The 17,333-nt window shown below is 41.2% G+C and overlaps 1 protein-coding gene across 4 annotated transcripts in view; it reads left to right on the forward strand.

Moving 5' to 3' along the window:
- The window catches only part of CYFIP1 (cytoplasmic FMR1 interacting protein 1), a 107,567-nt gene that overhangs the window by 35,077 nt on the left and 55,157 nt on the right, over positions 1-17,333 (forward strand). For all 4 annotated transcript variants that reach the window (XM_057743774.1, XM_057743776.1, XM_057743777.1 and 1 more), the window contains exons 7-10: positions 6,909-7,005; positions 7,095-7,223; positions 15,021-15,125; positions 17,115-17,206. In XM_057743774.1, the coding sequence (XP_057599757.1) occupies positions 6,909-7,005; positions 7,095-7,223; positions 15,021-15,125; positions 17,115-17,206 (423 nt within the window). The remainder of the gene's footprint in view (positions 1-6,908; positions 7,006-7,094; positions 7,224-15,020; positions 15,126-17,114; positions 17,207-17,333) is intronic.

A 17,333-nucleotide genomic window follows, 5' to 3' on the forward strand; every position in this document is an offset into this window, starting at 1 on the left:
GTGAGCTCTAGGTTCTCAGCACCCTGGAGGACAGCACACGGGAGCCTTGGGGTGGGCACTTGGGCGCTGACTCGGGAGCCTCTTCTCTCGGGGGCAGGAGGCGCCGCCCTGCCGGGGCCCCGCTGCTCGTCACTGGCTGGCTGGTGGGCACCCGGCAGGTGCGCAGCGTCCCCGTGGCGGGCACAGCTGGCCCTGGACCCACGGGATCCCCCAGACCAGTTGTCCTCCACAGCTGTTTTCTTTCTTTCTTTTTTTTTTTTTAATAAATTTATTTATTTATTGGCTGTGTTGGGTCCTCTTGCTGCTGACCTGGCTTTCTCTGGTTGCAGTGTGGGGGGGGGCACTCTTTGTTGCAGTGCTTGGGCTCTCAGTGGGGTGGCTTCTCTTGTTGCAGAGCATGGGCTCTAGGCACGCAGACTTCAGTAGTTGCGGCAGGTGGGCTCATTAGTTGTGGCTCACGGGCTCTAGAGCAAAAGCTCAGTAGTTGTGGAGCAAGGGCTTAGTTGCTCTTCGGCATGTGGCATCTTCCTGGACCAGGGATTGAACCCCGTGTCCCCTGCATTGGCAGGTGGATTCTTAACCACTGCACTGCCAGGGAAGTCCCCAGAACTGTTTTCTTTTTGAATGTAGACAACTTCTGGAGAAGAGATTTAGAAAAGGTGGGCACAGCAGGGCACTATGTCTGCGAGACTGAGTGTGTTGGTGGCAGGTAGAACGGAGCTGCTGTCCTCTAACCCACTCTCTAGAAAGTCTGTGCCTGGGGCTGTTAAAACATGTTGGCTGGAATGAGATGCTGTCTTCTGTTTCCTTTGGTAGACAAGGAATCTTAGCTATGAAATTAAATTGGAAGAGATTTTATTTTGTGTCTGAATAGGCTGTGGTTTTTTTTGTAGAGGAGGAAAAACAATTTTTCCTCTGCCCTTCTAGGTTCTTGCCTGAGTACCGCCTTTAAGAAAACTCCTGGGAGAAAAATTAATGTAATTTAACTTTATAAGTATGGGGGTCCCAAGATATGAGACCCAAAGAAGTTACCAAAGGAGGCAGCGTTTATACCTTTTTTGTTTGTGTGTTTGTTTTTGTTTTTGTTTTTGGCTGCAGCATGTGGAATCTTAGTTCCCCAACCAGGGATGGAATCTGTGCCCCCTGCATTAGGAATGCAGAGTCTTAACCACTGGACTACCAGGGAAGTCCCAGCATTTATACCTTTTAAAAAAGAAAGAATAAATTTGTGAAGAATTGACAAGACAAAGAAGTTCAATTTGGGGTTGGTCAGTGAGTGAGGAGGTAGGAAGGTTTGTTCACACAGCCTCCTCAGCCTTGAATGCCCTGTCTGTGGTGATGAGGCTGTCTCCCGACCTCCTGGTGCACGGAGGGTACCTTTCATATGGGAGGTTTGTTTTGGGCTCTCAGGGCACAGAGGAGGTTAGAATGTCCTTGCTGCGGCTGTTTCTTAAGTAACTTTGAAACAGATTTGAGTATGGGGTGGCACTGGGAGTTGAGCTAGATTTCCCAGACTTTAAGCCTTATTCATGTGAAGTTAAGTTCAGGCGTTTCATTCATCACCTGGAGTCAGCTCTGCACAGAGCCTAGGTCTTCAGCACGACAAAATCTTTTGAATTGTCCTGTTAACTCCTCTCCAGTAGGAAAGTCTGGAGTTGTCTCCATTTGATGCCAGTTTTGTGGGATTCCAAGTGCGTGTGACTCTTGGTGGAGTTGTCTGGGCTTCTGAGCTTCCCAGCCCAGGAGAACAGCTTCTGCTCCTGGTGGCACAAATCACGTGTCACGTGATTTTGAGCAGCTTTCTCAGCCTTTCTGCCTTTGTCGGGGAAACGGCAAAGTGGACGGCACCAGTAGTTTTTAATTTTAAAAAGGTTTATTTTCTCTCTCTCTCAGCAGCAGCACCTTTATTTCAAAGCCCAGTCTGGAAAATAGTTTAAAGATGGGGCTGCTCTGTGGAAGGCCCCTGGGCACCCCCTTCAGAAGTTGCCCAGCGTGTTTGCCACCCCCCAGGCTCCCCTGAGCACAGAAGAGGGCCTGGGAGCTCCTCACCCTTCTAGCAGCCTCTTCCTGTGACCTATGTTTGGAACCCCCTGGTGGTTCACTTTCCCAGGCAATGACCCCCACTCCTCCCCAGCCCTCACACTCCCACACTCTCACCCAGCTGGTAGTTACAGCCTCTTCTGAGTGTAAATGCCAGGTAACCCGTATAGTCATGCTGAGGCTTAAGGAAGATAGAAGCAGGTGTTCTTGGTCCCTTCCTTAGTTTCCACTCCTGTGGCTTCAATAGCCACTCAAATCAATACAGTAAAGTGAACCCTTTTAAAAAGAATGTAAACATATCATTTAATATTGTTTTGGTGTATATAATTTTTCAAAACTTATAGAAATAAGCAAGATAGCAGTTCATTTCTCACCTGAGAAGTCCTGACATGGGTGGTCTGCAGCTGTTCAGGAAGCAGGGCTCCTGATGTCTTCATGTGTTGCCTGTGGGCTCAGGATGGCTGCTTGAGCTCCAGCTGTCACCCCTGCATTCCCATCAGCAGGAAGGAAGGAGGATTGCAGGGCCCACAGTATCCTTAACAAGTAAACTTTCAGGTGCCTTACAAAGTTTTGCATTCTCTCTTATGGCTCAGCAGTTGGTCATGATATGTAGATGAGGAACATTGCTGCACCACAGAAATTCAGGGTTTATTCTGAAGCAGAAAGGGAAGGAAATGACACTTGGGATAGTTACTAGTCTTTGCCATGAAAGCTTTTCTTTAGTAAAACCCCAGAGGTTCTAGGTTGCACAGACAGGTCCTGATGTGGGCAGTTTCCATTCAACTTTTTGGGGAAACCCTAGGTGTGCAGAATCCTCATATGTGCTTTCATACTGCTTTGCAGAAACTAGAGACTCAGCCCATGTTCCACAGGATTTTTTTTTTTTAAGCTCTTATTGGAATATAATTGCTTTACACTCTTGTGCCAGTATTTGAGGTATGCCAAAGTGAAGCAGCTGTATTTATACATATATCCCCATATCCCCTCCTTCCCGCGACTCCCTTCGACCCTGCCTATCCTGGACCTCTAAGTCATCACCCATCATCGAGTTTATCTCCCTATGTTATGCAAGAACTTCCTACTAGCAATCTATTTTACATTTGGCAGTGTATTTATGTCAATGCTACTCTCTCACTTCGTCCCAGCTTCCCATTCGCCCCCTCCCAACCCATTGTCCTCAAGTCTGTTCTCTACATCTGCATCTTTATTCTTGCCCTGTCACTGGGTTCATCAGTACCATTTTTTTTTAGATTCCATATATATGAGTTAGCATACAGTATTTGTTTTTCTCTTTCTGGCTTACTTCACTCTGTATGACAGTCTCTAGGTCTATCCACCTCATTATAAATAACTAAATTTCATTCTTTTTAATGGCTGAGTAATGTTCCATTGTATATATGTGCCACATCTTCTTTATCCATTCATCTGTTGATGGGCATCTAGGTTGCTTCCATGTCCTGGCTATTGAAATCGTGCTGCAATGAACATTATGGTACATGTTTCTTTTTGGATTATGGTTTTCTCTGAGTATATGCCCAGTAGTGGGATTACTGGGTCATATGGTAGTTCTATTTTTAGTGTTTTAAGGAACCTCCAAACTGTTTTCCACAGTGGCTGTACCAACTTACATTCCCACCAACAATGCAGGAGGGTTCCCTTTTCTCCATACCCTCTCCAGTATTTATTGTTTCTAGATTTTTTGATGATGGCCATGCTGACCAGTGTGAGGTGATACCTCATTGTGGCTTTGACTTGCATTTCTCTAATGATGAGTGATGTGGAGCATCTTTTCATGTGTTTGTTAGCCATCTGCATGTCTTCTTTGGAGAAATGTCTATTTAGGTCTTCTGCCCATTTGTGGATTGGGTTATTTGCTTTTTTAGTATTAAGCTGCATGAGCTGCTTGTATGTTTTGGAGATTAGTCCTTTGTCTGTTGCTTCATCGGCAAGTATTTTCTCCCAGTCTGAGGGCCGTCTTTTTGTCTTGTTTATGGTTTCTTTCGCTGTGCAAAAGCTTTTAAGTTTCATGAGGTCCCATTTGTTTATTTTTTATTTTATTTCCATGATTCCAGGAGGTGTGTCAAAAAGGCTTGCTTTAATGTATGTCATAGAGTGTTCTGCCTATGTTTTCCTCTAGCAGTTTTATAGTGTCTGGCCTTACATTTAGGTCTTTAATCCATTTGGAGTTTATTTTTGTGTATGGTGTTAGGAAGTGTTCTAATTTCATACTTTTACATGTTGCTGTCCAATGTTCCCAAGACCACTTATTGAAGAGGCTGTCTTTTTTCCATTGTATATTCTTGCCTCCTTTGTCAAAGATAAGGTGCCCATATGTGTGTGGGTTTACCTCTGAGCTCTCTATTCTATTCTGTTTATCTACATTTCTATTTTTGTTCCAGTACCATACTGTCCTGATCACTGTGGCCTTGTAGTATAGTCTGAAGTCAGGAAGCCTAATTCCACCAACTCCGTCTTTCCTCCTCAAGATTGCTTTGGCTCTTCAGGGTCTTTTGTGTTTCCATACAAATCGTAAGATTTCTTGCTCTAGTTCTGTGAAAAATGCCATTGGTAATTTGATAGGGATTGCATTGAATCTGTAAATTGCTTTGGGTAGTACAGTCATTTTCACAGTGTTGATTCTTCCAATCCAAGAACATGGTATGTCCCTCCATCTGTTTGTATCATCTTTGATTTCTTTCATCAGTGTCTTATAGTTTTCTGCATGCAGGTCTTTTGTCTCCTTAGGCAGGTTTATTCCTAGGTATTTTATTCTTTTTGTTGCAATGGTAAATGGGAGCGTTTCCTTAATTTCTCTTTCTGCTCTTTCATTGTTAGTGTACAGGAATGCAAGAGATTTCTGTGTATTAATTTTGTATCATGCTGCTTTACTAAATTCATTGATTAGTGCTAGCAGTTTTCTGGTAGAGTCTTTAGGGTTTTCTATGTATAATATCATGTCATCTGCAAAGAGTGACAATTTTACTTATTCTTTTCCAATTTGTATTCCTTTTATTTCATTTTCTTCTCCGATTGCTGTGGCGAAAACTTCCAAAACTGTGTTGAATAATAATGGTGAGAGTGGACACCCTTGTCTTGCTCCTGTTCTTAGAGGGAAGTGTTGCACAGGATTGTTGGACCTCAGTGTACAGGTCCTTCTGTGTCTGCTGTTCCCTTGTCAGCCCGATATAGCTGTTGTTTTTCACAGATATGGTGAGAGTCAGGAGAGTTCAGGAGGTGTGGTATTGATTTATAAGAAGTATATATTCATCCCCATTTCTGACACAGATCTCCTAAAACCCTTAGAATTTCCTGTGATGAAAACAATAAAGTTTCTTTTGTTAGGTTAGTGTGGTGACTTTGGTTACCCTAAGGATGGGGGCTGGTCACCAGAGGAATCAACCCTGTGACTGGAGGGTTGGAACTTTCAGTCCTACCCTCCTGACCTCAGGGAGGAGCAGGGTTAGAAGTCAAATCCATTGCCAATGTCCAGTGATCTAATCAAACATGTTTATGTGAGAACTCCTCTGTAAAAACCTCACAGGAGAGGGTTCGGAGAGCTTCCAGGTTGGTGAACATTTGGAGGGGAGTGGTGCTTGGAGAGGGCATAGAAGTCCCCACCCTTCCCCATGTGTTGCCCTGTGTATCTCTTCCATTTGGCTGTTCTGACTTATTTGCTTTCATAATGAATTGGTTTTTTGGGTTTTTTTTTCATTAATTAATTAATTAATTGGCTGCACGTGGGCTTTCTCTAGTTGCAGAGAGCAGGGGCTACTCTTCATTGTGGTGTGTGGGCTTCTCATGGCAGCTTCTTTTGTTATGGAGCACGGGCTCTAGGTGTGCAGGTTTCAGTAGCTGTGGCATGTGGGCTTAATAGTTGTGGCTCTCAGGCTCTAGAGCGCATGCTCAGTAGTTGTGGTGCACAGGCTTAGTTGCTCTGAGGCATGTGGTATCTTCCTGGGACAGGGACTGAACCCATGTCCCCTGCATTGGCAGGCGGATTCTTAACCACTGCACCACCAGGGAAGTCTGCATAATGAATTGCTAATCTAGAACATAAAATGTCTTCTAAGTTCTGTGAGCTACTCTAACGAATGAATTGAACCCAAAGAAGGGGTGGTTGGGACTGCCAATCTGTAGTTGGTTGGTCAGAGGCACAGTGACAACATGGACCTGCAGTTGGTGTCTGAAGTGGAGGGATGACATGGCAGTCTTGTAGGACCGAGCCCTTAACCCGTGGGATCTGATGCTATCTTCAGGCAGTGTCAGAATTGTAGGGCACCCAACTGGTGTTACAGAATTGCTTGGTGGTAGGAAAACCCACCCCTCACGTTAGACTTGCTACTGTATCTTTAGTTTGTCCAGATGGAGCTGCAGATTGGTGGTAGAGTCAGGATTCTGTCTCAGACCTTTGGCACCAGAACTGTGCTTGGTGTGGTCCCTGACTGGTGGGAGGTTTGGCTGCCCAAAAGTTTCCTAGCAGAGAACCTAAACAATGCTGGCCATCTTTGTCACTCAGCTCTGGAAGTCATAAGAGGGAGTGTCATCCTTTCTCAAATTTGGGGACAGGGAACTCAGGGGAGAGGGCAATGTGTAGGTGCCCTTCAGGCAGGCCTGTGGACGGTGCTGTCACATCTCTTAGGAAGTCTGTCAGCTGTGAACAGTGGGGTCATGGACTGTCCAGGTTGCAAAAAGAATTGCTTGGAGTTCAGGGGAGAAGTCGGAAGAAGCTGAAATTGTAATCAGTATCTAAGATGCACATTTCTACAGATAACTGTCGTGAGAGTAAAGTAATTTTGATTTTCCAAGGTCTTTTTTTTTAAGTCATTAAGCATGTTTGTTGATTAACCCTTTTTTTCCCCCTTTTGTAGGGCTGCTCAGTTTTTACGTAAAATGGCAGATCCACAGTCCATCCAGGAATCACAGAATCTGTCCATGTTCCTGGCCAACCACAACAAGATCACACAAGTAATTCACATGCTGGCTGATGGGGCACATCGCTGGGGGCTGAGGGCTTGGAGCGCAGTCAGTGATGCAGGTCTCACTCTGTGTTCCAGTCTCTGCAGCAGCAGCTCGAAGTGATTGCTGGCTATGAAGAGCTCTTGGCAGACATCGTGAATCTGTGTGTGGATTACTATGAGAATAGGATGTACTTGACGCCCAGTGAGAAACACATGCTTCTCAAAGTACGTGTATTGAGAGTAGATGTGCCGTGTGATGGGGCAGCCCTGCTTTCATGAATAGGCAGCACTTTATGGTCGTTTGGCTAACCTTTTCTCTCATGCGCGCGCGTGCGCGCGTGTGTGTGTGTGTGTGTGTGTGTGTGTGTGTGTGTGTGTGTGTATACATATAGCATCCTCCACCCTGCATGCAGTTTGCACCACAAGTCCTTGACACATTCCTGTGAGTGTGTCCCATGCTTGACCCCAGTGCCAGGTAGATCACACGCCCATCCCTGGAGAAGGTGCTTGTGGGTGAGGAGGTCAAGGGCTTTTCTCAGCATAAAGCTTCTTGTAGCAGAGATTATACCAGATTCTACTTGGTAAGGATGTAATTCCTAGAAGTTTAGTATACTGTGTCGCCATGATTATAGCAGACTTCTCTTGGTCAAGAAATATGCCATTTATCATATTCCTCATTATTATTCTATTTCAAATTGGGACGGTTTTCAATGACGTTTCTCATTGGGAAGATGAGAAGACAGTTCTTTTTTTCTTTTTTTTCCAAACAAAAGTGTAGTAACATGTACATGGAAGAGACCCAGGAAAACTGAGTAACCCCCAGAAGATGGTTCTGCCATGCTTTTCATGCTGCTCTCTACCTTCATGGACTGCAGCTCTGGGGGTCCCTGTACTGGGTGTCCAGATGGCCTGGAGCCCTCTGTGCAAATGGCCCCAGCTCCAAGACTTCTTCCCTGCAGGAGAGCAGCACAGAAGGGTCAGAGCAAGAGGGCACTGTCCAGTGGAGTGCTTTGTGACATGGAAACATTCTGTTTGCACATACTGGTGCAAGAGCCCCCTGGCCATAACTGCTTATGGAAATCCACATTTTTGTATTGCGTTGTGCTTGACGAGAGGTGGAGCTGATGTGTGCACCTGGAAGAGGACACAGGAGATGACATAAAATAGCTTCATGTGAAGAGATAGCTAGTCATTTCTGAGGGCCTTTTAAAAATGCTTCTTACCCAAACTAGAGATATTAAAATTGCAAAAAGAAAAATCTCATTAGTAAAGGCAAATATACAGTAAAGGTAGTAGATCAACTACTTACAAAGCCAGTAGTGAGGTTGAAAGACAAAAGTAGTAAAATCATCTATATTCACAATAAGTAGTTAAGGGATACGCAAGACAAAAAAGATGGAAAATATGATGTCAAAAACATTAAGCGTTGGTGGGAGAGTAAAAATGCAGGGTTATTAGGATGAGTCTGAACTTAAAAGATCATAACTTAAGGTTTTTTATATGTATCTCAACCTCATGATAACCGTAATCAAAAATGTATAATAGATACACAAAAAAGAGAAAGAAATCTAAACATAACACTAAAGATAGTCATCAGATCACAAGGGAAGAGAGCAAAAGAAGAAGAAAGGAACAAAAAGGAACTATTAAAAAAAAACCCAGAAAACAATTAATAAAATGGCAATAAGTATGTATATGTCAGTAATTACTGTAAATGTGAGTGGACTAAATGCCCCAATCAAAAGACATACAGTAGCTGAATGGATTGAAAAACAAGACCCATATGTATGCTGTCTTCAAGAGACTCATTTCAGATATAAAGACACACACAGACTGAAAGTGAGGAGATGGAAAATGATATTTCATGGAAATGGAAAGAAAGTTAGGGTGGCAATATGTATATCAGACAAAATAGGCTAAAACAAAGACTTAACAAGAATCAAAGAAGGACATAACATAATGATAAAGAGGTCTATCCAACAAAAAGATATAATAATTATAAATGTATATGTACCCAACATAGGTACACTTAAATACAGAAAGCAAATATTAACAGTATTAACAAAAAATGTAACAAACATAAAGGGAAAAGTTGACAATAACACAATAATAATAGGGGACTATAACTTATATCATATGGACAGATCACCCAGACAGAAAATCAGTCAGGAAACACTGGTAGTAAATAACACATTAAATAACACGTTAGATTGATGGACTTTATATACACATAAATATATATATATAGAGAGAGAAAGAACATTCCACCAAAAGCAGCAGAATATGCATTCTTTTCAAATGCACATGGAACATTCTCCAGGATAGATCACAGGCTAGGCAACAAAACAAGTCCGAGTAAATTTAAGAAGATTGGAATCATATCAAGCCTCTCTTCCTACCACAATGCCATGAGACTAGAAATCAACTATAAGAAAAAAAACTGCAAAAAACACAACTACATGGAGGCTAAACAATATGCTACTAAAGAATGAATGGGGGCTTCCTAGGTGGCACAGTGGTTAAGAATCTGCCTGCCAATGCAGGGACATGTGTTTGATCCCTGCTCCAGGAAGATCCCACATGCTGCAGAGCAGCTAAGCCTGTGTGCCATAACTATTGAGCCTGTGCTTTAGAGCCTGTGAGCCACAACTATTGAGCCCATGTGCTGCAACTACTGGAGCCCGAGCTCCACAACAAGAGAAGCCATGGCAATGAGGAGCTCACACACCACAATGAAGAGTAGCCCCCACTCAATGCAACCAAAGAAAGCCCACTCACAGCAAAAAAGACCCAATGCAGCCAATAAAATAAATAAATAAATAAATAAAATAAAAAAAAAAGAATGAATGGGTCACTTATGAAATCAAAGAAGAAATTTTAAAATACCTGGAGACAAATGAAAATGGAAACACAATGATCCTAAATTTATGGGACACAACAAAAGCAGTTCTAAGAGGAAAGTTTATAGCAGTATAAACCTACTTCAGGGAACAAGAAAAGTCTAAAATAGCCAATCTAAGCTGGCACCTAAGGGACCTAAATAAAGAAGAATAAACAAAACCCCAAGTTAGTAGAAGGGAATAACAAAAAGTGGAGTGAAAATAGATGAAATAGTGACTTAAAAATAATAGAAAAGACCAGCAAAACTAAGAGCTGGTTCTTCAAAAATATAGACAAAATCAATAAACCTTTAATTAGACGCCTCCAGAAAAGTAGAGGGCTCAAATCAGTAAGATCAAAAATGAAAAAAGAAGTTACAACCAACACCAAAGAAATACAAAAGGTCATAAGTGACTACTATGAACAATTATATGCCAATAAAATGGACAGCCTAGAAGAAATGGATAAATTGCTAAAAACGTACAGTCTCTCAAGATGAATCAGGAAGAAACAGAAAATATGAATAGGGTGATTACCACTAATGAAATTGAATCAGTAATCAAAAAAACTTCCAACAAACGAAAGCCAAGGCTTAGATGGCTTCGCTGGTGAATTCTGCCAAACATTTAAAGGAGAGTTAACACCTATCCTCAGAATGTTCCAAAAAAATGAAGAGGAAGGATGCCTTCCAAACTCATTCTACTAGGCCAGCATCACTCTGATACCAAAACCGGGCAAAGATGTCACACACACACAAAACTACCGGCCAATATCACGGATGAACATAGATGCAAAAATCCTCAACAAAATATTAACAAACCAAATTCAATACATTAAAAGGATCATGCACCATGATCAGCTGGGGTTTATCCCAGGGATGCAAGAATGGTTCAGTATCTGCAAATCAATCAATGTGATACACCACATTAACAAATTAAAAAATAAAAATCATGCAACCAGGACTTCAGTGATGGGGCAGTGGTTAAGAATCCATCTGCCACCTCTTCAATAAGTGGTGCTGGGAAATTGGACAGCAACCTGTAAAAGAATGAAATTAGAACACATCCTCACACCATACACAAAAATAAACTCCAAATGGATTAAAGACCTAAATGTAAGGCCAGACACTATAAAACTGCTAGAGGAAAACATAGGCAGAACACTCTATGACATCCATCAAAGCAAGATCCTTTTTGACACACCTCCTAGAATAACAGAAATAAAATAAAAAATAAACAAATGGGACCTAATGAAACTTAAAAGCTTTTGCACAGTGAAAGAAACCATAAGACAAGAAGACAACCCTCAGAATGGGAGAAAATACTTGCCAACGAAGCAACGGACAAAGAATTAATCTCCAAAATATACAAGCAGCTCATGCAGCTTAATACTAAAAAAGCAAATAACCCAATCCACAAATGGGCAGAAGACCTAAATAGACATTTCTCCAAGAAGACATGCAGATGGCTAACAAACACATGAAAAGATGCTCAGCATCACTAATCATTAGAGAAATGCAAGTCAAAGCCACAATGAGATATCACCTCATACTGGTCAGAATGGCCATCATCAGAAAATCTAGAAACAATAATGTTGGAGAGGGTGTGGAGCAAAGGGAACCAACCCTCCTACATTGTTGGTGGGAATGTAAGTTGGTACAGCCACTATGGAAAACAGTTTGGAGGTTCCTTAAAACACTAAAAATAGAACTACCACATGATCCAATAATCCCACTACTGGGCATATACCCAAAGAAAACCATAATCCAAAAAGAAACATGTACCATAATGTTCATTGCAGCACGATTTCAATAGCCAGGACATGGAAGCAACCTAGATGCCCATCAACAGATGAATGGATAAAGAAGATGTGGCACATATATACAATGGAATATTACTCATCCATAAAAAGGAATGAAATTGAGCTATATGTAATGAGGTGGATAGACCTAGAGACTGTCATACAGAGTGAAGTAAGCCAGAAAGAGAGAAACAAATACCATATGCTAACTCATATATATGGAATCTAAAAAAATGGTACTGATGAACCCAGTGACAGGGCAAGAATAAGGATGCAGATGAAGAGAATGGACTGGAGGACACAGGGTTGGGGGCGGGGGATGAAGGGGAAGCTGGGACAAAGTGAGAGAGTAGCATTGACATATATACACTACCTATTTTAAAACAGGTAGCTAGTGGGAAGTTGCTGCGTAACATAAGGAGATCAACTCAATGATGGGTGATGCCTTAGAGGGCCGGGACAGGGAGGGTGGGAGGGAGTCATGGGAGGGAGTCACGGGAGGGAGGGGATGTGGGGGTATATGTATAAATACAGCTGCTTCACTTTGGCGTACCTCAAAAACTGGCACGAGAGTATAAAGCAATTATATTCCAATAAAGAGCTTAAAAAAAAAAAAAAGAATCCATTTGCCAAAGCAGGGGATATGGGTTCGAGCCCTAGTCCAGGAAGATCCCACATGCCAAGGAACAACTAAGCCCATGTGCTACAGCTACTGAGCCCACATGCTGCAACTAGTGAAGCTCAAGCACCACAACAAGAGAAGCCACTAACAGTGAGGAGCCTGTGCACTGAAATGAAGAGTAGCCCGCACTCACCACAACTAGAGAAAACGTGTGCAGCAATGAAGACTCAGTGCAGCCCCCCAAAAAAATCATACAACCACCTAAATAGATGTGGAAAAAACTTGACAAAATTCAACATCCATTTATGATTAAAAAGTCTCAGCAAAGTGGATATAGAGGGAACATACCTCCTCATGATAAAGGCCGTATATGATAAGCCCACAGCTGACATCCTACTCAACAGTGAAAGCATATCATCTGAAATCAGGCACAAGACAAGGTGCCCACTCTTAGCACTTTTATTCAACATAGTATTGGAGGTCTTAGCCACATCAGTCAGAGAGAGAAAAGAAATTAAAGGGGTCCAAATTGGAAAGGAAGAAGTAAAACTGTCACTGTTTGCAGATGACGTGATACTATACATACACAATCCTAAAGACACTCACAAAAATCTACTAGATCTAATACATAAATCCAGTAAAATTGCAGGATATAAAATTAACATACAGAAAACTATGGTGGTTCTGTACTCCAACAGACTATCAGAAAGAGAAATTTAAAAAACAATCCCATTTACATTTGCATCAAAAAGAATAAAATACCTAGGAATGAATCTAACCAAAGAGGTAAAAACCTATACCCTGAAAAATATAAGACTTTGAAAGAAATTGAAGACAACACAAACAAATGGAAAGATCTGTTGTGTTTTGGGGATTGGAAAAATTAACATTGTTAAGATGACCATACTACCCAAGGCAATCTACAGTTTAGGTGCAACCCCTTTCAAAATGCCAATGGCATTTTTCACAGAACTAGACCAAATAATTCTAACATTTGTATGGAAACAAAAAAGACCCCAAATAGTCAAAACAATCTTACGAAGGAACAAAACTGCAGGGATCACACTCCCTCATTTCAGACTATACCACAATACTGCAGTATTCAAAACAGGAAGGTATGGCACAAAAACAAGACACATGCATCAGTGGAATAGAGAGCTCAGAAGTAAACCCATGCTTAAATAGGAATTAATCCATGACAGAGGAGGCAAGAATGCATGACAGGGAATAGACAGCCACTTCTATACGTGGTATTGGTAGAACTGGATGGCTACTTGCAAAAGAATCAAGCTGGACTTTTCTCTCACACCATATACAAAAATAAACTCAGAGGGGATTAAAGATTTAAATGTTAAGTCCTGAAACCATAAAACTCCTAGAAGAAAACATAGGCAGAACATTCTTTGACATTAGTTTTAGCAATATTTTTTGGATCTATCTCCTCAGGAAAGGGAAACAAAGGTGAAAATAAATGGGACTATACCAAACTAAAAAGCTTTTGCAGAAAGTATCAAAATGAAAAGGCCACCTACTGAATGGAGATTTTTGCAAACAATATATTCAATAAAGGGTTAATATCCAAGATATGCAAAGAACTTGTACAACTGAATATCAGAAAAACAATCCAATTTTAAAATGGGCAGAGGATCTGAATAGGCACTGTTCCAAAGAAGACATACAAATGGCCAAGAGACAGGTGAAAAGATGCCCAACATCACTCATCATCAGGGAAAATGCAAATCAAAACCACAGTGAGGTATCAGCTCACACATGTCAGAAAGGATATCGTGAGAAAGACTAGGGATGACAAGTGCTGGCAAGGACGTGGAGAAAAGGGAACCCTGGGGAACCCTGGTGGGAATGTCAATGGCTGCAGCCACTAGAAAGCATTATGGCGGTTCTTCTGAAATTACCAGGGGACCCAGCAATTCTTCTTCTGGATGTTTATGTGAAGAAAAGAAAAATATTAATTCAAGAAGATATATGCACACCAGTGCTCATTGCAGCAGCACTGTTAACAATAGCAAGACATGGAAGCAACCTAAGTGTATATTGATAAATGCATAAGAATATTATATATATATATATATATATATATATATATATATATATATATATAAAGGAATACTATTCAGCCTTAAAAAAGAATGAAATCTTGCCATTTGTGACAACATGAATGGACCTAGAGGGTATTATGCTAAGTGAAATAAGTCAGACAGAGAAAGACAAATACCATATGATATCACTTATATGTGGAATCTAAAAAACAAAACAAATGAACAAACATAAAATAGAAACAGATTCATTGATACAGAGAACCCCACTGGGAACCTCCCAGTGGGGTTATGGGAGGGGGTGGAAATGAATGAAATAGGTGAGATTAAGAGGTACAGACTTCCACCTACGGAATAAATGAGTCACTAGGATGAAATGTACTCCGTTGAAAGTATAGTCATTAATATTGTAACATCTTTGTATGGTGACAGGTGGTAACTAGATTTATCATAGTGATCATTTCTTAATGTGTAGAAACATAAAATCATTATGTTGTGCTTCTGGAACTAACAGTGCTGTAGGTCAACTATAGTTCAATTTTTTTTAAGTGCTTTTTGAAAGAAGAATGAATTGTCATATCCAGGTTATGAACTGTAGCAGTGTAAGTGTTTATGGGTAATTAAACTTGCAGGTCTGAGCTTTATGTGCCATTTTGTGATTTTCAGGTCATGGGGTTTGGTCTTTACTTAATGGATGGGAGTGTCAGCAACATTTATAAACTAGACGCCAAGAAAAGAATAAACTTATCCAAAATTGACAAATACTTCAAGGTAAGTTACGGTTTCTGGATAAACCTTTTTATTGAAGTGTATGCAGTTTGAGCTTTGGGACGTCAACCTCTGTGACTTTGTCCTGGGAAATGCAGTGGTGGCAGGTGGGTGGGTAGGTGGGGGTAGACTGTTTCTTTACCCTGTACCAGTTTTGCCTGGGTTTGAACCTTGTCTAATGGAATCGTGCTACGTGTACTCTTTTGTCTCTGGCTGCCCCCACTCCCTTTGTTCGTAGATCATCCCTGTGGGAGCCTGCAGCTATAGTTTTTACATTTTCATTGTGGTGTAGTACTGCATTTTATGACTAAACCACAGTTTATTTATCCATTCTGTCATAATGAACGTGAGATTGTTTCTGCACTTTGGCTTGTCCCAGCAGTGCTGCTCTGATTTGCTCACATCTGTGCATGTTTCTGTTGGCTGAATACCCAGTGGTGGAGGGTATTCATCCAACAGAATGAACGTTTCCAGTGCAGTAGATACAGCCTCACAACGCTCCCACACGGCGATGTGGACTTGCATCACCACCAGCAGCTAGTGAAAATTCTCGGGGCCCCACATCATCACCAGTGCTTGGCTCTGTCCTTTTTAGCGGGGGAGGGGGGCATCCTGAAGAGTGTGTACGTATGCCATGGTAATTTTATTGGCTAGTGTTTCCTTGTGGTTTAGTTGATGTTTTCCTGGTGGCTTTTCATGGTATTAGTAGTCTTTTGTGTATTCTCTTTGCGAAGTGTCAAGTCCCTCGTTCTTTTTTTCCCTGTTGAGTCGTAGTTCTCTGTGTATTCTGGGTATGTGTCCTTTGTCGGAAACATGTGTTCTAAAATACTTGCATTTCCCCTATGTGGCTCTTTTCACTTTCTTGAAGAGTCATTTGGTGAACTAAGGCTCTTAATTTTAATGTGCTCCAATCTATTAATCTTTGGTGTCCACTTTAAGAAATCTTTGATAAAGCAGGCTCTTGAGAATTTTCTTTGTGTTACCTTCTAGAAGCATCACCATTTCCTTTTCCATCTAGATCTATAATCCCCCTGGAACTGACCATGTGTATGCTATGAGGTAGGGACTTGACATTCTTGAATTTTTTTTCCTGTTATGGATATCCAGTTGATTCTGTCCAGTTATTGCAAAGACTGTTTTCCCCCCGTTGCTCTGAGGAGTCACCTGGATCATTAAGCAGGTGTCTGTATGTATGTGACTCTGGCTCAAGTTCCCCATTCTGCCCCTGGTCTGCACCTTTGCTCCAAGGCCATGCTGCCTTAGCTGCTGTAGGTTTCCAATAGGTCTGCTTACCAGGAAATCTTCAAGTTATGCTCTTCACGATTCTCTTGAGTAGTGTCCCTCCATCTTTTGAAATACGTTTATAGAATTGACTTGCTGATTTACACACACACACGGACACACACACACACACACAAAACCTATAAACCATTTTTCCTCTTGGAATATTGTTTGGGATTCCATTGAATCTATAGATCAATTTATAGAGAATGGATATTTTTAAAATACCATGTCTTCCAATATATGAACCTAATATATTTCTCTATTCACGTAGAATTTTAAAAATTTCTCTAGGATTTTTGGTATTATTTTTGTTAAGAAGTCTTACACATATTTTGTTAGATTTAATAATACATAGTTTTTATTTTTTGATGCTATTGTGATTTTTTTTCCTCTTTAGATTTTTGTTTTCTAATTGTTCCTAGTATATAGAAATGGTCGTGTTTTTTTTTTTATGACCATGAATCTAGCAACAAGGTAGGTTGATTTTAACATTTGAATTGGTTTTATGAAAGTTGTTTTTTAACTTAAATTTCATTCTTCTTAAAGTAAACGTAGAAGTTGTTTACACCTTTTTTGCAGTAAGTGATTTGCAGAGATAGAATTCAACCCACAGTAATTACTAGGATTATCCATTCTTCTTGCGATTGTATTTGGTGACTAAACCTATTTAATGACCCTGGATTTTTTTTTTTTATTCTCTGAATACAGCAGCTCCAGGTGGTTCCGCTGTTCGGGGACATGCAAATAGAACTGGCAAGATACATCAAGACCAGCGCCCACTACGAGGAAAATAAATCTCGGTAGGCAGAGAGTGAGCTGCCCGGTCAGAGCGTCCTGCAGGTCCTCACTGTGGTTCCTGCCACTCCACTCATCTGTCCAGAGATGCCGCCTTTGACATTTTCAACCACAGGGAACCGAATGCCTGAT

This window comes from Hippopotamus amphibius, chromosome 8 (genome assembly GCF_030028045.1).
Source record: "Hippopotamus amphibius kiboko isolate mHipAmp2 chromosome 8, mHipAmp2.hap2, whole genome shotgun sequence".
Lineage (NCBI taxonomy): Eukaryota > Metazoa > Chordata > Mammalia > Artiodactyla > Hippopotamidae > Hippopotamus > Hippopotamus amphibius.